The 23,294-nt window shown below is 41.6% G+C and overlaps 1 protein-coding gene across 2 annotated transcripts in view; it reads right to left on the bottom strand.

The window, feature by feature from the left end:
• Positions 1-23,294, bottom strand: part of kaznb (kazrin, periplakin interacting protein b) — a 127,522-nt gene that overhangs the window by 28,862 nt on the left and 75,366 nt on the right. For both annotated transcript variants that reach the window (XM_069678739.1, XM_069678740.1), the window contains exon 4: positions 4,369-4,476. In XM_069678739.1, the coding sequence (XP_069534840.1) occupies positions 4,369-4,476 (108 nt within the window). The remainder of the gene's footprint in view (positions 1-4,368; positions 4,477-23,294) is intronic.

Genomic DNA, 23,294 nt, shown 5'->3' with positions numbered 1-23,294 from the left:
ACAGTAAAGAGAATTTATGTACAAAAATAAAAAACTGTGGTAAAATTACAGCACATACTGTTCTAAACCCACATATTATAGTAGAAGTAATAACAAAACCGTTTTAAAAAATACATTAAAAGTAAGCGATTTCATGATTTAATGTAAGTACAGTTAGAGCATTTTAAGCAACATAATATCTAAACATGAAAACAAATAATACTGATATGTAAATGGAACTTATTCAGGTGGCTATGTTACTATGACTATTGATTTATGTACATGTATTTTAACTTGCAGCTGGTTGAGGTTGGGCTAATGCTGTCTACTTCACATTACAGCTGAATTGATTTATTGAGTGGTTAGCGTTCAGAAACCTTATTATTAGCAATTTTAATCACAGAAAGTAGCAGGTTTTTGTTACTTTTCAGGAGAATTGGCAACATTTTACTGGTTCTAGTTTCTAATATGTGAATAATTTATGGGTTTCCTGTAACAGTACATTGAATGTCTTTGTGTTTTGGCTGCTTATCCAAGAAAATGTGAGTGCTCTGGGAACAGGTCAATTTTACAGACCAAATAGTTCATTGAAATAAGCAAGAAATAGCAAATAATTTAATTGTTAATAACAGTAATATTAAGTTTCAGTCCTACCCGGCATTCTGTCACGTAGATTACTAAAACAATGTGTTATATTTCAGTAAAAGATTAAACGTTTTTTCAGGGGGAAAAGTACAAGAAATGCCGATTACAGAGCGTAAAATGTGAAGTATAAGTTTCTTAAAACTGCCCTTGAATAAATGTACTTTCCATCACTGCTTATGTATCATAACTGAATTCTAAGACAAGCACGTACTCTTAAATTAAAAAAGCATTCCAGTTGTAACGCTCACATTCCTTTCATACAATCAATGCAGGCAATCACACACATACACACACGTGATCTTGAACCTGCTCACACACACACACACTGCACACTGAAGTCACGTTTATGGCCTTCCCTGCTCCTCCAACACACACATAAGCGATGTCTTTGCCCCCTCTATCTCCTTCTTTATCTGTCACTCACCGGCCTTCCCCTCCTCCTTCTCGGACCTCATGTCCTCCTCGGCACAGGCTCCGCTGGGCTCCACTGTCAACTGTGGTGTGAGCTCTCATAGCAGGTGAAAAAAAAAAAAACAGAAACACACACACACACTCACACACATGTGCAGACGTACAGACCAGTGCACACACCTTTCAAACCAACACACTGAATGCAGCAGCACGGCCAGCCGCTCCCAGCCCTGCTCGCCGAGGCTCCACCCAGACAGGTTACCAGGAAGTCGTCCCCAGAGAGTCACTCGGCTACATTTCCTGCTCCTTAACTCTCTCTCTCTCTTCCCTCTCTATGTTCCTCTCATTCTCTCCCGCTTTCTGTGTACCTGTTTAGTGACACGCCCTGCAGCAGCTAGGACAACTTTCACCCCACGCCCACTCCTGCTTTTCACCAGCTAGTGAACAGACAAGGAGGAGGGGGAGGGGAAGACAAGCTGCACCTCAGGCCTCAGGTAATGCAGCAGGTGAGTCAGTGGAGCTCTCACTCCACCTGATGGCCGAGAGCTAGCAGAGGCTAGCCACCGCAATTATGCCGAACAGAGAACAATGTCGCCCTCTGTTTAAAAGCTGTGCCCTCCCTGTGAGCCCTGCACTGCCTTTGTAGCCGACACGAGTTTGCATTAGTCGCTTCCTGGATGTGAGCGCGTGTTTTGGCCAGAGGAGGCAGGAATATAAGCTCTGAATAAAAATGCTGCAAGTTTAAACTTTAATATAAACGCCTCAAATAATGGATCAGGAAAGAAAACTGATATCGAGTTCACGCTTGTGTCCAAACTTAGCTCAACACAGTGATATTGGGTTATTAATAAGAGCTCTCCTGTGTTATCTTTAACCTCTCTTCTGCCTGGAGTTAGGACAGTCGGGTTGGGAATTCAGATGTGCGTGTGGACACAGTTACAGAGCAAATAAGGTTGAGGCTGGTCCAGTTTCCCTCGCAGGGCTCTTTAGGTCTGACACCCTCAGGCAGGTACAGGTGGTAAGAGGAAAAACAGACGCAGCTGAATTAATTCAGCCCGCAGACCTCCGCTGCATATAAACTATAATGGATTTTTTTAGTTTATGAGCAACGGAGTGACACAACTAGCATACTAAAACACAACAGTGAGCATAACGCGCTGTGTGCCCAGAGAAAGGCGAGTGAAACCTCTTGCATTTAAAGATGTGAAAGCAGTTCAGAGCGAGCGTGCCATTTGTGCTGCCTGTCAGAGGGTGACGCTCAGTGTTTTAGCTCCCTCCACAGATCAGAAGCGCCCTAACCAGATACTTGTCACATGAGGCAATGGATCTGTCCATCACACACTGACACCTCAAGGATTACTGTCAGACTCGTTTCTCTCTGACTGATCCAGGCTGAGACAAACAAATCAAACAATAACTCCTCTGTAGCGGATTAACACTTCATTAGAAAGTAATGCGTGCATGTTTTTTTAGCTATAAATGTAGCTTTATTAACTCACAGAGCCAAAACTTCAGCTAATCAGTCCCACTTATATCCAAAATGAACTATCTGACTTGCCTGAAGAGCTACATCATGCTCCATGAATAAGAAAATTTTGACCAAATGCAGCTCTTCATAATTCCAAGGTCACGCTGTAGCCTGCCTCTCAGCTACACTGAATCTTTTTCTCAGCGCTGCTTTTAACCTGACGGTTCTTCAGTCTGAAATTTTCCACTCCTCAGTGTCCTTATTCTTCGGCTTTACTCCCTGTATCACTATGTCATTCATTTGCTTTGCTCACATTAAAGCCAGAAGGAATCCTAAAAGCCTTCTTTTTTTTTTCTACCCTCCACTCTCCTCCGCTGTGCTGCGCTCGCTTCTCTCAGCTGCACACGGTTGACCTGTCAGTCTGCATTATCAGTGCTGGGGAGTGTTGATAGAGGGCCGGGACGGAGCAGCATTAAAATATTAGCTAGCCCTGAGAGGGAAGAGGAGATGGAAAAAAAAAAAAGAGAGAGAGGAAGGGTGACTGAAAGCAGAAGTGATGGGCTCTGAGAGAGGGAAGGAGGAGAATGAGTGACTGAGGTCACCACTGTCGCTGCACATTGTTGATGAAAATGACGTGAGGCTTGTCTAATAGCCGCTGAGCCGCTCTGTCATATACGAGAGGCTGAGAGATTGGAATAACAATTACGACGCACACTCTCTGGTGTGTTATCAGTGAGAGAATAAAAGAGAATAACAGCAGTCATAATGACAAGAAAAAAAGAGATGGACATAAGGCTCATAGATCAAGCAACATTACACAAGGGATCAATACACGTTAAGATCAATAACTCTTGTAGGTATTGTTACAGGCCGGTCGTTTGATTACCACACAAGAGAGACTGAAAGATATTATTATCCTGAACAATCACAGGCCGCTCTGTGAAACACTTTAGGCCACTTTAAACGATCTAACGCGCATGGTCTAAAGTGCAGGGCGCAAGTGTATTTAGTGCCTGTCCAACCACAATTTGCATGTTAATCTGAGCACAATCATCGCACAAAGTAAGGCGCAATGTGCAAGTGTCTTGATTATTCATTGGCACGCTTTTTGGAGCGTAACATGAATCAAAGTCAGAGCGTCATCTCTCATTCCCTTTAAAAGCCAGGCGCACTGCTGTATCAAAATGCACTCATATTTAAAGGAGGAGCAGGAGCGCAGCGGTGTGTCCCTGTGTGTGTAACAAGTGTTGTGAACCTTACTATCTTACTAATGCAGGAAAATACCGCACCATTGAATTTAGAGCAGGTTGGTAGGTAGCACAGTTGCACCTGACCCAACGTCATTTTAAAACTAATACACCTAGGGTGCAAAGTTGGGCGCAAGTCCTTCGTTCTTTACACAACGGGGGCACTGGAGGGGGAAAGGACAACTGCATCAGGCAGACAGTAGCAGTAACACTTGCACTGCACAGGGTGTAAGATAGCGCCCTGTATTTCTTAACCTTGATAAAGCTGATTGGAGAAAATAAGAGGCCTTGCAGTGATGCAATAATTCCCCGTCTTTACATTTAGTATACAACAATTATTAAACTTATAACCAACTTATAACTTTTCTTATAAAAGCCCCCCTGCTGTCTGCTGTACTGGGTGACAAAACTTGTCATTTAGCCTGCAGTGAACTGTCAAGCCCTCATGACCGGATACCAAGAGCTGCTATCTGATTTTCCTCACACGCTCAGCCTGCGCAGACCTCTGCTCCAGTGTGAACCTCCCAGTCAAGCTGACAGCTCTGTGTCTTTTAACTGCCAGGATAAATCACCGTGCACACTTCCTGCTGTCACCAAGGCAACATGAACATCCCGTACCTTTGCCTAGCGAGCAGTCTGGAGTGCCAAAGTCCATGAGGCTGGATATCTCTGTCGGGTAGCACATGTCTGTCACCATTGTCTTCTGTCTGTGATGCACTGATGGATCTGCAGGGGGAGAGAAGTGGAAGTTTAAAACATGCTTATTCTCTCATCTAAACTCCTCATTTAATCACACAGACAGGTTGTTTAATACGTTGGGATCTTAAGAACACTGGGGCCGTGCGAGCTGCAGCAGGACTGTGAAATCAGGTGATTTATTCTGACATGATGTCAGTTCAGCAGACACTCCTTTCAGACACGCCGCAAATAAGAATCTGTCGGACAAATCAGTGCAGATGTGATCGAAATTTCAAAATAAAATAACAACACACACACATTGTGTTAGTAATGAAATGATATTTGCTTCATTATTAATAATATTCTGCTCCCTTTTTACTCCTTTATGCCATTTTTTAATGTTTTTCATCTTCAACTTTTCCATTTTCTTCAGTCTCTTCTTCCCTCAAATAAAATCAATCCATTCACATGATCCCACTGCACTCCACTGACCCATTTCTCTGCTCTATACATTCAGCTAATGACATTTATCAAGGGCTTCAATTAAGCTGCAGTGACTGGGGCTCATCTATTCAACATGTTCTCTTCTCTCGCTCTAATATCTCCAGAGTTCAAGAGGAAAATGGGATGAGGGAGCACATATATATCTGTTAAAATCATCAAGGTCCATCAGTCCAATGCTTTTCCTCCACCTCTTCTTTCATATGTCTCACCTTCATGTGTAAAGGAAATGCTACAAAATATGGCCGTGATTATTGGAGAGGCCAGGGATTGGTTTTTGAAGCAGATAGCAGGATTTCCTGTTGAAGAGCGCTTCAGATCGGAAATCTTCAAACTGAGAGTGATTCTGCTGATCTTATACATCCCTCTGAGGGTCTAAATGTCGGATTTCATGCCAGATAGAGGTGTGACAGCTCATCCTGGAAACGTGCAAATGTTTAAATCAAACATGTTTTCTGGTTCAACCACGAACGTCGTCAGAAATTGGCATCTCCCCTCAGGTGGCTTCTGAGCAGCAGCCGCTCTCCCTCAACAATGATCTCAGCCTCCCTCCTAATCTGCACATTTTGGCACTTTCAATTTCGTGACCGTCTGGTATTTATCTAGATTACTGACCTTCTCCTCCCTTCTCTCCTCCTCCGTCCTCCTGACCTGTCGATAACTGTTTAGGTGTTGTTAAGCTGACCTTTTCCGCAGGCTTTAATATGGAGATTGGACAGCAAGCCGGCTCATGCCCGGCCGCTCTAAGGCTGCTTTACTTAGCGCCAACAGTAATGAGAGGAAGTGAGACAGAGAGGATGGGGCTGCTGGCAGCAAGGCCAAGAGACAATCTATTCCAGCAGGTAGTTGAAGGTGTTGACGCTTTTTACACTTAAAAATTACGTCAATACATTAATGTGCGGCTGAAACAAATGTACTGGTTCTGCTGAGTGCAGAATGTCGTCACTGTTAAATGAGCAACATTTCAAATTTCAAGTGAACAATGTACCTGTGCATTTTGTTATCTGTGCGCTCTCCATCTGTTCACACAGCGGCCAATTTTTCTTTGACATCACCCTCAGGGTGGGAAGCTAAAATTTACTTCTGAGTTTCAGGTTCCAACTTGTTTAAACTTAGAAAATCTGACAAATCTTTATCATTGACAAATCTTTTCATTTCACTGTTTCTCAGTTGATCAGCAACTGAAGAGATATTAGATATTGAAAATCTGAAGGGACAGTGTGACCATATTCAAGCTAAAACATCATATATGATAACTTATCAGCTACTGATAGACAGCAGCTGATGTTAGCATTCAACCACTTCTTAGCTAACTTTCTTAATTAACTTTACCAATAGCTTGTGAAAATCTGGAGGGACATTGTGACCATGTTCAAGTTAAAACAACGTAGGCTACTTGATAACTTATCGGCTACTGATAGACAGCAGCTAACTTTAGCATACAATCACTTCTTAGCTAACTTTCTTAGCTAACTTTACCAATAGCTTGTGAAAATCTGGAGGGACATTGTGACCATATTCAAGTTAAAACAACGTAGGCTACTTGATAACTTATCGGATACTGATAGACAGCAGCTAACTTTAGCATACAATCACTTCTTAGCTAACTTTCTTGGCTAACTTTACCAATAGCTTGTGAAAATCTGGAGGGACACCGAGGCCATATTACAAGTTAAAACAACATATTTGATAACTTATCGGCTACTGATAGACAGCAGCTAACTTTAGCACACAATCACTTCTTAGCTAACTTTCTTGGCTAACTTTACCAATAGCTTCAAATTACATATCCTGTTGTGTGTAACACTATTGGTAATTTAAGCTAGGAAGTGGCTAAATGGTAAAATTAGCTGTTATCTTACAGTAGCCAAGTCATCAAATTGTGTTTTTTTTCCAGTGCTGATGACTGAGAAGCAGTGATAAAGATTTGCCAAATTCCTGACAAGATTCCTGATAAGTTCATTTCAACTTCCCACCCTGAAGGTGATAGTGAGTGAAAAATGGCTGCTGTGAGAATATAGTGGATGGCTTTATACAAACATCTTTCAGCTTGGTGCTTCAACATACTTTGAACTGCTCAATGACCTCACATTCCCAAGAGTGCTTTTGATTAGGTCCACTGTATTTCAAGGGGAAAACAGCCCGTCATTGTGTCTGTGTCAGGGCTGTAAAGTATGCCGATGTGCTCCAGAGAGTCGTATCCTGGGAACTGGGCCGTATATCTGTCTGGTTGAACCTCTGCTGTGAGAGGTCAAAGGTTATGGAAATGATGAGGCCAAGCTGCACAGGTTTGTGACCTTTTTGGTCTCAAACGAGGCAGAATGAAAGCACAAGCAACTGAACTGAAGAAAAAAATGTTTGCGCTGATGTATATGTAAGTGTCCCTTTAACCCAGAAGCTGTTGGTTGTGTTTGACTGACAGCTGAGCCAGTGGTCTGATATTGTGAGCTGCTCTCTCAGGACAAGCTACCAGTGAAATAAATGTGTTTCAAATTGATGTGTCCCATTCTGTCAGATGGGAATATCTATCAAAAGGGACTGCCTTCAAAATAAGGTCACTTTGTATTTCTATATTTATACTGTCTTGTCTGATGGACAACTCCACTAAATGTAAACGTCTACTTCAAAAGGCTCATCTCTACCAAAGATGGACACCCAGTGACACACCTACAGGTAGATGCACTGACAGATGAGATCTTAGTAAACTGAAAACTATTAAAAGTAAGTTTATTCCTGATGGTGGTTGGTACGTTCCACCAAAGAGAGAACACGATAAATCATTTACAAGAAGACTATCTTTTAATTCATTTGGGCTGCAAAGTGTTATTATTAATCCCTTAGAACTTAAAGAGACTTCCTTGCGAGCGACAGGGGAAAAACACAGCCCTGACAGCATCACAAGGGAAAACACCCACCAGTTATTAATGAGAATATTCTGTGTAGAGTGTGTGTGACCGCAGAAACACCCCCAAGTGCGGTAGGAAGTCAGAGGGGCTAATCAAACATCTGACACAACTTCCCTTCCTAAGTCTCAGCAGAGGGATGCAGACGACATGTTTGGCTACATGATGGAAAGAGGAGACAACCACCCAGTGGGAGTCAGAGTGGGAATTCAAGCGGAAATAGGAGGTAACTATCATCGGTGTGCAGACAGCTCATTATTGCCCACCCTCAGCCAACCTTTAATTACACTGGCATTCAGTCCGTCATGCAGGCGGCAGACACATTCATCCATGTATCAGCCATCACCATGCTACTGTGGAGTCACACCGCCTTGAAATCCAGCCCTGCTGAGCACAACAACACGGCCATTTGTGTTGTATCATTCAGAGAGACTGAGACAAGCCAGTGTAGGTAACATTTACAATAAATGACACTGGCTGGAGACGCGCTGTAATTACCAGGACTTAAATGTGTGTAGGCTAGATTTGCCACATTGAGAGGTGATTGGCTATCAGAGAAGCCCTAGCCAAACAAAGAGTTACCATAGTGTTCATTGTTTCCACATATTTTCACAAATTAAAGGTTTTTGGTATTTTTTAGGGGCAGGGGGTGGCATTGATTGAGGGTTGTGGGGAGCAATTCAACATAAGTGGCAAGGAATTATCCATACTCGCGTGGTGGCCATTTTCCTCGAACAACACACGCAGGGTGGGAAGCTTAAATGCTGTTATAATGTCGAACTGCTGTGTTCCTGGTTTTTAAGTACGTTAAACACAGAGAGTCTGACAATTTGTATCATTTCACTTCTTCCAGGTGGATCAGCAACTACAATGACAAAAATCTGGAGGGACATTCGGCCATATTTCAAGGTAAAAGTACATATTTGACAACCTTTAGCTATCAGGCAACAGTAAATGTTAGCATCCAACTACTACCTAGTAGGGATAGACCGATTATTGGCCGGGCCGATATTCGGCATTTTGACACATTTTTATCCGATGGCTGATAAGAGATCAATTTAAAACTGGGTTATTTTGGCTCTGATGCAGCCGCGCCTCTCTGTCTGCAGTCACTACTCTGTCTCCAGCATTGTCCCACCCACAGCACTGATTGGTTCCACGCAGAGCCATGGCACGGGTAACAGCCAATCAGCAGTGAAAGCTGTGCATGCAGAGTGCTCACACACACGGCGGAGAGGAGAAAAAGTTCATTTCTTTGCTAATTGTATTTAACTTTGTTTATTTACTTTATAAAACTTTAGGGAGTTATTTATTCATTTATTTAAATTTTCAGTTAACTTTATAAGATCTGCTGCTGACCCTGGGAACTTCCTGCGCTTTTTGTTTGTTTGTTTAATAAACATATGCTTAAAGGCATTTAAAGAAAGTTAAGTGTTGGAGTTTGTATTATTCAAAATTTTGACGCCAATATTTTCACTTTTACTGCAAATGAATATCGGCTCCAAATATCGGTTATCTGCCTCCTTGACAACTAATAATCGGTATCAGCCCTGAAAAAAACATATCGGTCTATCTCTACTACCTAGCTAACATTAGCTGACATTAGCAAACCTAGCTAACTTTGCAGTAGGAATTTAATGTTACACCTTCCTTTTGTATCAAATAACACTATAAAATGTTAGCATTCAGCCACTTACTAGCTGACATTAACATTAGCTAAGAAATGGCTGTGTGCTAAAGCTAGCTGTGTTCTGACATCAGCTAACAGTTTATCAAACATATGTTGGTTTAACTTGTAATATGGCCAAAAATATTTTTTTCTGTTTCTAAACAAACAGGAAGCATGAAATGAAAATGATTTTTAAGTCTATATGACTTAAAACCTGGAACGCATTAGTACGACATTATAACAGCATTTGCTTCCCACCCTGAGCGTGATATTAGAGAAATATGGCTGCCATGTAAAAAAAAAAAAAAAAAAAAGGAGTTGGGATGTCTTGCAGAGAACAGGCTGTCATAACCCAAAAATATAGAGCCCTGAAGAATTGAACCATTTTTTGTGGTACACTAATTATTCCCCATTGGGGTGACAATAACCATGGTGTTCAAATTTCTATTATTTCCTCTCATGCATTTAAATTGGCACGGCATAATGTGGGAAGACATTTGAAAGACTATCTAAATGGAATTTCACAGCAGCGCCGACAGAGAATGAATTAACAAAGCTAAATGATGTGAAGCCTTTTGGGTTTCTAACCTTTTGGCACAAGACAAAGGCAGAGAACCTCGCCTGGTTACATAAGACACCGGGATTGAGTTCGCCTTAGATATATTTGATGTTTAAAAAAGGCAGGCTGCTCATGTCGGACCCCGACGCTCACAGGTCACTTCTGGTATTATCAGGCATGGACACACGAGGCTCGTTCAAATCCCATCACACAGATAGCTGACACGGCACTCCAACAGCACTTTGCATCTTCTCTGGTAGGCATCACTGAGAGTGTTTGAACCAGATGGAAACAATGAATGTACATACATCTTCTTTATGATGTAGCGAGACAATAAATCATAAAACTGCAAACAAAATATTGTATAAAACCAAAAAATGACAAATCAAAGCCACCATAAAAAAAGCCTGTAAACATGTCAAATACTTATTTAAGAACAGCCGTGAAATACTTTGGGGATAGCTGACTTAGTATTCAACACACTCTTCACTCCACAGGAAAAGCAACAGATAAATTCCTCCTCGGGGACAGATTGTAAGTGAAACTTTATGCTATATATCGAAGGTCGAGCTGTCACATCTCTATTATACAACCCAAACATGGAGCCAAACACTGCGGCAAAATGTCATTCCTCCAACATTTCACCCTGCCTGGGGCGGAAAACTTACTGTCTATTAATCTGTGTTTATAATCATAGGTGACACAGTGAATCAATACTCCCAGCGCTCACACAACATTAAGCCTGAAAGGCCTCTCCAAGGCTGCTGCTGTGATCCATAGCCTCTGGATGCTGTCTGTGTGCCGCCGTTAAGAGCACAACAGCAGCCTGCCCCGAGGAAACGTGCAAAAAAAAAGCCTTCAGGGACACATCCATTACATCAATGAGGAGAAAATGCTTGAGAAGATGAGTGTCCAGGGTTACCGGTGCCGTCTGCAGTTTTGTTGCATTTCTCCCTCTCTAATGATTTCTGTGTGAAAGGACAAAATGAAGGAAGGATTTTAAAAAGCAGCGTGTATAGAGGTGGAGCATTCTGATAGTCACAAACCTCACAAAGTCCTGTTCAGTGTTGTTAAATTTCTATTAAAGGCTCTAATGGTGGTGATATAAATACTGCTGTTTAGAGGGATGTTATTTATTTTATATCTCAGGATGGATTAGGCCACTGTGGCTGTTGCTGTATAGTTTTATAGCAATTATGGATTGTAATAAAGTTTAGTGATTCCTCAATTATTTTTATTTTCAGGATAAGAATAAACCTGACATTGACATTTGGTTATTCTATTCATAAGGGACTGTTTGGAAATGTTATGGGGGGTGAGTGGTGATAGGTTGTGTTTCTTTGTCAACCGTGACATACCAATGAATTTGTGTTTTATTTTAACCCTCCTCGTGACTTAAAAGTGCTTATACGTCCCAAATATACATATTTTTTTGGCCTTTTATGCCTTTATTGATAGTGGGAGGAGAGTGGATAATTTCAGAAACAGGGGAGAAGAGTTGGGATGACACACGGCAAAGGGCTACGTGTGGGAGTTGAACCCGGGGCCGCCGCATTGAGGACAATGTACGTGGTCTGCGTGATTTAACCGCTGAGCTGAAACCGGCACCTTAGGAACTTAGGAATTTATGTAACTATTACCTGTATTGACTCAGGATGACTATAATAAAAACAAAAAAAGACCCTTCCTATTATAGATAATAAAGCAGAAAACTGCGCTCACAGTTCAATGAAATGATTCATTTGGAGTTATAAGCACAGGCGTGTCAATTTTGCACAGTATTCAGTATAAGTAGACATGTAGACAGGAGCCTTTTTGACTGAGTATCATTTGAGTCATTAATTCAGTATCACACACCACACCTGCTCTAAACAGTATCTGCTCGTCTCTGTGATTAAACTGAGCCATGTCGATTTGCCGCAGCTAAAACAGCTGAAGGGCTCGTGAGAGCAGAAACTACTTCAGATGATTATTCATAACAATACCATCAGGAAAACAAGGTTGTGGGATGATGCTAACCTCAGGGTCACTATTGGTTGATGCCGTTATGAATCTTCCCATAAGACTGGTATGATGATCTACAGCGGCTGATACATAATCGCAGTGGGGGGATGTCCTGGAAAACTGGAATAGTAAGAGACTACAGCTTAAGGATAAGCAATCTGTGTACAACTATAAAACAATCCCATCAGCCTTCATGCTGGCTACCTTGTAGATGTAGACGTCGGACAAAGCAGTCCATGAGGCATCTGTAATCACTATCATTGTGGCTCCAGCAGTGAAAAATGTGCAATCCATTATGGCCTGGATAGTAAATGTTTCTGTAACCCTGCAGGGTAAGCTACTGTCAGCGCTGCTGTATTTAATCCAACACAGCATCCTCGATGAGCACCACAGCGAGTTCAAGGTTCAGTTGGTTTAAACCAGAGTCTGACGCGAGCTGTTCCTCTGCCGCAGTGTTTAGGAACAATTTCATGACTTTACGTTGGCTGTTTTCCTTTGTGTAGACAGCTAGGTTTGGTTTTGTCCTTAGAAAGAGTCCAACAGGGACACCAGACAGAAAATAATATAATATAATACAACATTAATGTGACATATTTCCGAGTTAAAAGCATAGAAGACTGCACACACTTTTAAATTAAAGGATATAAGCTACAGGAGAAACAGAAGTTATTTTTATGCCAACTCTAAAACGTCATAAAGGTGCAACATCCTCCCAACTACAATTTATGCCCAATGGACATAAATTTGCCAGCATACATAAACACACAAATACAACACACAAAGATACACACAAAATCCCTCTCTGACTCGCACTATTAACGTCTAACACACAGATGAGAGCTTGTGTACACAAACACACAGACATTACAGCTCATCTGGTTGATACTGAGGGTCACAGCTGGTCATCGCAGGGCATCATCTGCCCTGCCAGAGTCCAGAGGCTTTGCCGGACCAGGAAAGCTAGATGAGGGAGGATTTAAAGAGAAGATTAAGTAGAAAAATCAGCCTGGAAGAAATCCAGCACCAACACAACTAGAAAAATTCCTCCAGCTCCTTGTGCCAACGCCTTTCCTGCTCTTTGGGTAAAGCTGGGATGATGGCAGCAGCAGCAGGCCGGGTATGGCTCTTTAATATTGTCCAAGTGTGTGGGGACATTTGGAAAGTGTGAGACGTTTAGCTGACCTCTATCCGCTTTTAGGCCTGGGAATTGATTAACGCTCTATTCACAGATGCCAGTCCCACCCCGCCCATCCCAGCTGCCTCTGCAGGATCCAAGAAGGACACCACTTCTCTCTGGACAGCAGGACAAAGACAGAGTTTGGGATGGGCATCTTCTGCCTCACTCTAAAGATAGCTAGAGAGGGAATCCTGGTTGCAAATTGCTGTGAAGGCTTTCAACCAGGCATTCTTTTCTTCTTTAGTATTCACAACCAAAGGCTGAAGTAATAGTTTGTTTTTGAGATAAAGAAGTCTTACAAATAACAGATCCAAAACCACCTCACCGTATTCACACAGCGGCAATTTTCTACTGACATTAGCTTAGTGTGGGAAGCTCTCATGCTGTGACAAAGCTGTACTGCAATGCTCCAGGTACAAATAGGGTATCAGACAATTGTTAGCATTTCAACACTTTCTGACCAGCAAGTGAAAAGTCAATTGATAATCAAAATAAAGAAGGACATTGGGACATATTTCAAAGGAAAACAACATATTTGGTTAGCTACCGTTGATCAGCATTCAGCCACTTACTAGCTAAACCATTTTAGCTTCAAATGTTATGTTTCTAGCTTACATAATGTAAGCTCAGAAGTAAGCTAGCAATGTTACATTTCTAGCTAACATAACATTAGCTAAGAAGTAAATTTCTTGCTAACATTACATTAGCTAGGAATGTTACGTTTCTAGCTGACATAGCGTTAGCTTAGAAGTAGATTCCTTGCTAACATTACGTTAGCTAGGAATTTATGGCTTTCCTATGTATCTTGTAACATTAAAAAACTGTAATTAACAGCCTTAAGACAATTTCTAGTTAAGTGTAATATTAGAAAGTAAGTTGCTGGATGCTAACTTTTGATTTTGTCTGAGCATAGCTTAGATATGTTGTTTTAACTCTAAATCTGGACAGATTTTCCTCTAGGGTTTCAGTGTACAAGGTCTTTTCAGATGCTGATTAACTGAGTATGTGTGTGTGTGCGTGTGTGTGCGTGTGAGAATATATAAAATAAAGAAAGACTGAAGGACTCCAGTGGGGGAGCGAGCCTCTTCTCCAGGGGAAACCGTCACCACTCATCAAGCCGAATAATACAACACAACATAGCTCGGTGGTGGGCGAAACACACAGAGCACAACGACTTTCTGTTTGGGCTGCTATAGTATCATCTTTGAGCCATAGTTTGAAGTGCTGACCATGAGAAAAGCTGGGTAAAGGTGTGAATAATAGAACTAAGACTACCATGTTCACTGGGCTTAGACAAGCCAGCTACTGATGGAAGGATTTGAATCGCCCACGCAGGAACCCGCACTGTCAGCTCTGCCAGCTAACACTCCTCAAACAGAATACAATATCACCTGTGATGTACAACATTTCAATACAGCAAAGCTTAAACCAAACCTAGCAACTATATCTCAGCTGGAGCTAAAAGAACAGTCAAATCAGATGGCGACGGGTTTTATTGATTTTAAAAGATGCTACTGTGCTGTGACATATTTGCTCTGGTTTATAAATAGTGCTTGCCTGCTAGAGTTGCCACAACAGTCTATTACAGATGCTAATTGCAGGAGGAAAAGCAAACACAACACAAAAGCCATGCTGTACTCCTGGCACCAAGCATAATATTAGGAAATCTTGGAACCAACAACAAAGTTGAGTTATTAGTCAAAATTGTAACTCCTGCTGTAATGTAATGAAACTGGCAGAAACACAATAATTATGGGTGTCAAAGTGATGTGAAGAAAGCCTTTTACAATGAACAAATTACTAGCAGATTGTGGCACACAATATTCTAAATAAATAATTACTTTATAAGGTAAAGCAATTTTAATTAAACACATTCAATTCATGAAGAGGACTTTGTTGGTATTAAAACTCCCAAGCTTGTATTTTTATCCCAGCAGGGGTGGTGAATACATGAATGTCTGATTCACATTCAGCATACTTGATTTTCCCCGGGGGGGAACTTGTCTTGGATGCTGTCTTTATTTAACTCCAGATTTTCCACATTATAAAAAGACATATAAGGATATTAGTTCATGCAAAGCACATACACATGGCTGCACACTTAATTTAGCAATCCCATTCAATCCACTCATCCACAAATAAGTGCTTTCTCAAGTGGCTTTGAAAACATCTCGCACAACCTCTGGGGTCAACAACACTATCTTTATGTTAAGTACCTTGTCCGCCATGGATATAGCAATGCTTAACCATTTACACTGAGGGATACAAAGCTTTCAAAACCAAATGCGCAGATTTGACATTGTGCAGAGTGATGCTTCATATTTCCAATGGACAGAGAGCTCTTTCAGGCTGCTGTCCTGTTGTTACTAAAGTTGCTTAAACTTCAATTAAACATGACCCTAAATATGCTGACCTCAACAAAGTGCATCCAATGAGATTCTGGCCATGACGGCAGACATCAGTTATGGCTCCTGCAATTGTACTGTAAAGAGGTATGGTGGAAACGTGAATTGTGTGCCCTCCTGACTCCAGAAATATATTATTGGACTATTCTCTCTAATCGTTTAGTAAACCTTCTAAAGCCTGACAGAGCAGAGAGAGGAAAAGAACATATTTGGTAAGCTACCGTTGATCAGCATTCAGCCACTTACTAGCGAAACCATTTTAGCTTCAAATGTTATGTTCCTAGCTTACTTAATGTAAGCTTAGAAGTAAGCTAGTAATAACATTATGTTAGCGAGGAATGTTACATTTCTCGCTAACATAACTTTAGCTAAGAAGTCAATTTCTTGCTAACATTACATTAGCTAGGAATGTTACGTTTCTAGCTGACATAGCGTTAGCTTAGAAGTAGATTCCTTGCTAACATTACGTTAGATAGGAATTTATGGCTTTCCTATGTGTCTTGTAACATTAAAAAACTGTAATTAACAGCCTTAAGACAATTTCTAGGTAAGTGTAATATTAGCAAGTAAGTTGCTGGATGCTAACTTTTGATTGTGTCTGAGCATAGCTTAGATATGTTGTTTTAACTCTAAATATGGACAGATTTTCCTCTAGGGTTTCGATGTACTAGTTCTTTTCAGATGCTGATTAATTGAGTGTGTGTGTGTGTGTGTGTGTGTGTGTGTGTGTGTGTAATCGTTTAGTCAACCTTCTAAAGCATGACAGAGCAGAGAGAGGAAAAGTATACCAGGAAAACATTCATATGAACACTAGTCGGTAACATCTTGTCAGCTGATTTTTGCGGCTTCATTCTGCAAACTCTCGCGTGTTTAGCCTGAGATCCTGCTCAAGAACAGATAAAAACTCTGTGCTTCACTTATCTGAGAACCACACTTCGATGTAAGAAAAGGAAAGGTGGCCTGACAGCAGCGTCCTGAGTGTGAGGAATCATCTGAAAGGTGAGAGCTTTCAGCATTCACTTGCAGGCCTGTTAGGCTGATAAAAACAAGTTAAGTGAGTGCAAAATACTTTATATCTACGATAATTGAAGCAACACATTATTTGTAGGGCGCTGGTTTAGCTTAGGTGGTAGAGCAGGCGCTCCATGTACAGATTTCTCGTCGCACTGATCGCAGGATCGACTCCCGGTCTGCTGATCATTTGATGCATGTCATCCCCCACTCTCTACTCCCCACATTTCCTGTCTCTCTTCAGCTGTCCTATCTAATAAAAGCAAAAAAGTCCCCAAAAACTATAAAAATAAACTCACATTACTTGTGTTCACAAAGTACATCATCTTGTCATTGGGGCTTACAGCTGTTACCAGTCAGTTTAACACCGCAGTGGTTTTAGGAAAACTGACATTATTTCAGTCCTCCTTCACACCACTCCTCATTACTCACATGACAACACTTGCATTATGTAATACGCTTTGACAGATAAGGGATGTATGTAAGTGTGAAATACAAACAGTACAGTCATTGTGTTATCCTTTCAGGAAGAAATACATCACACAGAATTACTTCCCTCTGCAGAGGTGATGAATTGCCCATTGTGGGGGCAATTTTTACAGTAATGGTTAAAAAAAAAATCAGAAAATGAAAAATGACCCAGTAAGCTGTCCATGCTGTGACTTCTACTCGCAGCCAGTGTTACAATAGATGCTGAAGCCTTTAAGGTCACTGCCTTCCTCTTGCAATACCTTACAGTTCTATAAGAGCCTGAATCAGCTTTTCGCTGTGCACAGCTCTGAATGACTAATGTCCCTGCACGAGCTCAATCTCGAGAAAAGGCTTGACCACTTACTCCTCTCGGACGGTAAAGCAGCAAAGAGACGAGCTCCTGCAGCAGAGAATCCACATTTAAAACCTAATCCCGCTCTCCTCTCTGTCAGCACTTCAGCCCACATAAGACTGTAATTAGTGGGAAGGCAGTGGAAGTGCTAATTAGCATCTCAGCTAAGTTTTAACTTAACCACAGTGCTTCATGCACATGTCATACAAACACCACAAACTGGGTCTTACTTCTTCACACATGCATCAAGAAAGCCAACACCAGCTACATGTTAGCATGTATATTTTAGCCAATAGCACTGTTGGAAACAGAAACCTCATTAAGGACAAAGGCCAGCTGGAACATGACGCTAACTCTCACTAACAGCAGTGCAGGTCATTCCCGGGAGATGTAAATGTAAAGAAAAGTGAAGCAGACTAATGTGAAACTTTTATGTCCGAGTTGAAAGGAGTGTGATGAAACCGAGTCTCAGTGGAAGACAACTTCCCAGGCAGCTGTCAGGACAACGCCATGATGCAAGCTGGTGTGGAAGATTTCTTTTCAAACCCCAGATAAATCAATTTTAGGGGGAAAAAAACAGAGTTTCATTATTATGCATTTATAAGATGTGGAGAAAATGTTTCTGTAGAGTCATTGTGCTGTTTTATCATTACACTGATGTCTTTCACAGCGGTTAGCTCGTTACAAACATCCCTCCTTTCATCCAATTTATCGCTTCCTCTCACTCCTTCTTGTAACGATAATTACTGATGGGAAACAGGGCGAGTGGGCAACAGTCCAAAAGCCTCCTCCACCTGTCCAGGAGGCCGACCTTTTGTGTGATACTGTACATCAAAAAGTGCAGACAATAGCCCGCTAGCTTAGTGGTCCGCTGCGTGATTGATGCCTTCTCATTAGCTGTAGGAGTTGAAACTGCTGAGAGCGACGCAGGCACTCTCTCTCCGTATGTCAGTGTGTGGACTCTTCATCCGCCCTGCCCTTTCGTACGCTGCTGCCAGCACTGCGGAGAGTCCAGCAGCCTCTCCTCCTGCATCCTCCTTCATCCATCACCCTCTTCTGGAAGTTTTAAAGCCCCCAAATCCCTCAACTCATCTACTTCTTCCTCTCTTAGGATTTTAGTCCTCATGATTATTAAGATTCCTCTCCTGTCCCTCTGCTGTTACTCCTGCAGTGATAGATTTTCTCTCTCTCTTCCTGCCACTGTTTCTTCCTCCGCCTTTAATGCCCCCCTCTGCTGCCTCCCCTCCTCGGTCGGTTCTGCGTCACTGATCACCCCTCCTTCGTCCCGCTGGGGCTTCTTCCCAGGAGAGTAACTGCAGTAATAAGAGCAGAGAGGCTCAGAGATGCACACTGCCGGCGCCCTGCAGGGCTGCATAAAGTCAGGAACACTTCGGCATCATCAAAATGCAAGAGGAGGAAGAATATGAGAAAGTGTACAAGAAATGAAAGAGAAGTATTTCTAAACTAAACACTCAATTTCAACAAATCATCACGACACTCGCAAGCTATCAGCGTGGCATCGTCATCAAATCAGAAACTCTGAAACAAGAAGAGTTTTCAGTTCCTGCGTCTCCCCGAGGCGGTGCTCTCTCCAGAGACGGAGCTGGATTGACTTGAGAGCTTCATCAGTTGTTGTCTGGTTAATTAATGAACACTCAGTTTCTTCAGGCACCATTTTGTTTCCTTTTTGCACCACATTTCTGCATCCGGACCTCCCAAGACACTCCGGAGCATCTGGCCAACCTTGTACAACAACCATTTTTTCTCTTTGAAGAGCCAAAGAAAGCAGCTATTCCAACACCGGAGATCAATTTAACGTGAGAGTTACTGTGTGAGATTTGTCCGGGGGAGGGTGTGCTTAGTCTTGTGAAGAGCAGAAGATTACTTTAGAATTCACAGACAGGAAAATGTGTCTGAGCCGCCGTAAGGAAATAACTTATATCTCACTGAGAAATACGAAATGTAATTTTATGGGTCAGTGCTGCCCCTCTCTCATCGCAAGATAAATGTATCTTTTTGAGGAGGGATCTGTTTTGGTGAAATTTAGGGTGTTTTTTCAGCCATTTATTCTGTAAGTTATAATAACATTTACCAAGGAGCTTTATAAGTATCCCCATTCAATTCAGACATTATACTCAGAAAGAAACAAGAGTCCTAGTACGACAACCTCACAATTTAGAAACCAGCATAAAAACCAGCATAAGAGCTCACAATCACACTCACACAAAGAGTAAAGTCAAGCATCAGTCCCTCCAGGATTTCGCAGTCGTTTTCTGTGATTGTTGCGGCCTGATTTCGCAACAGATCTTTAAAAAAGTACCAATGCAAGTTGCGATGGCTTTTTTGTGTAACATCACACATCCACTATGAGCTACAAACGCTCCAATAAGGGCCTGTGTCCACCAACAGCATTTTTTGCGCTGGCATACAAAACCAAAGCAGTTCAGCGTTTTCAGCGCTCAGTGTCCTCAGTGCAAAAACACCCTCAGTAGCTGTTTTTTGTCGCTACGCTCTCAGTTGAAAACAATTCAACTTTTCGAACACCGCCTCGCTCGTCAATGTCACTTCTTCCTCACCGACCTATCACAAGAAGGGGCTGGGCTTCTGATATCAACGGCAGAGGAGAAACTAATTATTTCGTTTTTTTGGTGGTACAATTTGCAGGTATAGAGCTGCAGCTAATGCCGGGACACGATTCCTTTCTATCATATTTATGTACTACCAAGGGAAGCGGAAGTGGCACCAGACAACTTTTGTAGCCTAGCAACAGTAACTGCTAGTGAGAAGCGCTCTGAAATTGAGGTCATGGGTGCTGCCAGCACAAAAAAGCTGTTAGTGGACACAGACCCTTAAGCCATCACTTCCAGTCAATTTGTGTCAGGGTATCAAATAAATGTGGAAAAAATGAATGAAACTAAACAAAATAATGCCATGAAATAGTAATTTCTACTTGTTATTTCTGGTGCTACGCTTGTATAAAACCACTGATAAGAGACGGTGATCACTGTCTCACAGTACAAACACCCTCTGAGATCAATATGACTCACATTTGTAAGAAAGCCTCTGGTTGGTGGAAAGTTGAAGGCACCAGGGAGTGGCTCAGTGAACTGCTTACAGTTTTCAACATGGATAAATAATTACAAGAAGACATTGAGTATTGGATTTGCTATTATGGAGTCACCGTATAGAGTCTCTTTAAAGACTCTGTAGTTTGAGGCCGGATCAAGAGGCTCATGAAAGAGAGACGATCACACAGGAGCCTCGTTAGAGCGGCTCAGCTGTCTTCTTCACAGTGTCTACCGTGCAGCGTTCTGGAGATATTAAAGGCACAGTAAAAGAGACTCTCTGATATTTTTACAACATTGCAGACCTGTGAAGATAAATATTTGGTGATGTACACGTCAATGCTCGTGGGGGAAATAAGTTGTTTAGTCAACTTTGAGGTAAAGTTGCTGAGATTGGCCGGGTCGCGAAAAAGTAGCGGGGATTGGCTGAATTTGTGTGAATTCCTTGAATCGCAACTTCCTGGAGGGACTGAACAATTAAAATGAAACAAGTTCAATAATGTGACGGAAGAGTTCAAAACCATCATAACTAACATGTTTAGAGCTAAGAGCACTTAAACTTTAGTAAAAAAGAAAATCTAAATATCTTGCTCATTGGTAAAACTCGGTTATGAGCCTCTATAGCACATAAGAATCTGCCTAAAACATACGTGAAATTGTGAAATGTAGCCTTTACCACAGTTCAAACTACAAATGTCCACAGACAATACTGAGGATGTCCTGGATGAAAGCTCCCGTTGGATGGAGCAGCATATCAGAAAGCAAACTCCAGGATGTTTACTGTATAACCTGCAGCTGAAGTCCGTCTGCAGAAACTCTTTAATTTAACCTCCAAATCATCTTGTTTGAGCTCAAAATAAAGAGACCTTTATCAGCAAACAAGAGACAGTGGTGCTGTTGTCTGAAATTTGAATCAAGTGTTTAATCAGATGCTGTTTTACCAAAGCTCATTTAACAGGTCACACATTAACCTACATTACCACAAACACCCTACGAACAACAAAGTCCTGAAATGTCCTCTCTAAGATTCACTGAAAGAAACTGGCAACTTCAAAACGAGCAAACAACAGAAGACTTTACAACCATTGTTGCTCTTTGGCGTTCCGTCCGACCACGGTTGCTAAGTAACAGTTGTGCCGGCAACCTTTGGGCTTCAACTTTAATCCCCTCTGCAAAGAAAATGTTGAGGAACGACAGAGGAAGTAGTTTGAATAGTACAGAATGATTTATACACCATTTGAGCAGAGTGTAAGGGGGGAGCCATCAAACTATTAATATAAGGTATCAAAGTCAAGAAGTCAACACACACACACACACACACAACTACCAACTGTCATTGAACTACACAACAAAGTCTGAGCTCAAGCTCAACACTGCTGCCCTGATAGCTAAACGGTTCCCTCTTTTAACGTCAAAAGAGATGGTTAAGAAGACATTTTCAAAAAACTATTTAATGTTGTGGCGAGTGCCATTGTCTTTCAAATTCTCCCTGAGCTACTTCAGTATTTTGAGCCATCCTCTGCAAACCTTGTTTTGAAAGGAATGGTGTCATAACAAGCTAGAAAAGAGATTCAATGTGACTCTTTCATAAACTGTTTAAAAGAAGTGAACATAGTCTCATGGTTTCAAAACTGCAGCCAACGTGGAAGTTACACCTGCATTATTCCTAATGGCCAGCAGGGGGCAACAGCACTACTAAAAGATGTCTGATTATATGAACCCTACCTCTCAGGTGATTTATTACCTTAGTAAAGAGTTTATGCTCTCAATACCTACATTCAAGTCTTCTCCAATACAGCATGATGCTGATTTTGTAAACTATGGTTCCATTTAGAGTAAAATGGGTTTTCTTTGGGGTGTGGCTACATGTGATTGACAGGTCAATAGAGAAGTAGAAATGTATATCCACCCAGTCGTCCAAATATGGTCACTTCTGGTTCGAAAAAACAAGATGGCGACAGCAAAAATGCCAAACTCAAGGCTTAGGTAGGCGCCACTGTGGCTGTGTCCAATTCTTTTATACAGTGTATGGACATTACAGAATATTTTCTAAGATATATATGTATAATGGTTGGCAGCAGTGTTAAGGTGGTTTTTCTTTGAAGAGATATAACTTCATCTTTCAGTGGAACTGGGAAATAGACCTTTTGACTGCAAAGCCAATCTTGCTTTGAAATATCTAAAAGCCAAAAAAAACTGTACTTTAACAGCTACATCGACAGATGTAAGAAGTCAGCATTCAAAAAAAGGAATAACTGTACCACTAATGCTCTTTATGCGAGTCTCTTTAACACCTAAGTGCTCTGAAATAATGAAGTCAGTGGGTGGTTGGTCTTTTCTTAAAGTAACCCTCCTTTATCAGTACACCTGATCCTGGCCTAGAAATGTCAGAGCAGCTGTCTGCTGTTGGATCAGCAGGAGTCGAGCTAAACAGCCTAATTCAGAGCAGGAGAAAGGCAGAACACTGGAAAAGCCAAACACTTAAAAAATAAACAGATTTAGCGAGCTCATGATGACAGGGCTGACAGAACCAGAATAATTGACAGAGTATGTTTAGCTAAACGCTGGATTGAATGACTAAAAAGCTGTTGGTTCCACAGAAATCACACCACAAAAACAATACAAATAAGGAACCAATAGGCCTCAGAAGACTCCTCATCTATTGTCAGACTGTTGTGCTGGTACACTGAGCAGCGCCGCATAATGATTCACACTCCTCCACTTCCTGTTTCATGATGCGTCTTTGCCC

This window comes from Semicossyphus pulcher, unplaced genomic scaffold, assembly GCF_022749685.1.
Source record: "Semicossyphus pulcher isolate SPU_LCO1_2020_fin unplaced genomic scaffold, fSemPul1.0.p SCAF_3, whole genome shotgun sequence".
Taxonomy (NCBI): Eukaryota; Metazoa; Chordata; class Actinopteri; order Labriformes; family Labridae; genus Semicossyphus; species Semicossyphus pulcher.
Note: the sequence above shows the minus strand (reverse complement) of the source record. Positions and strands in the feature narration are given on the sequence as shown.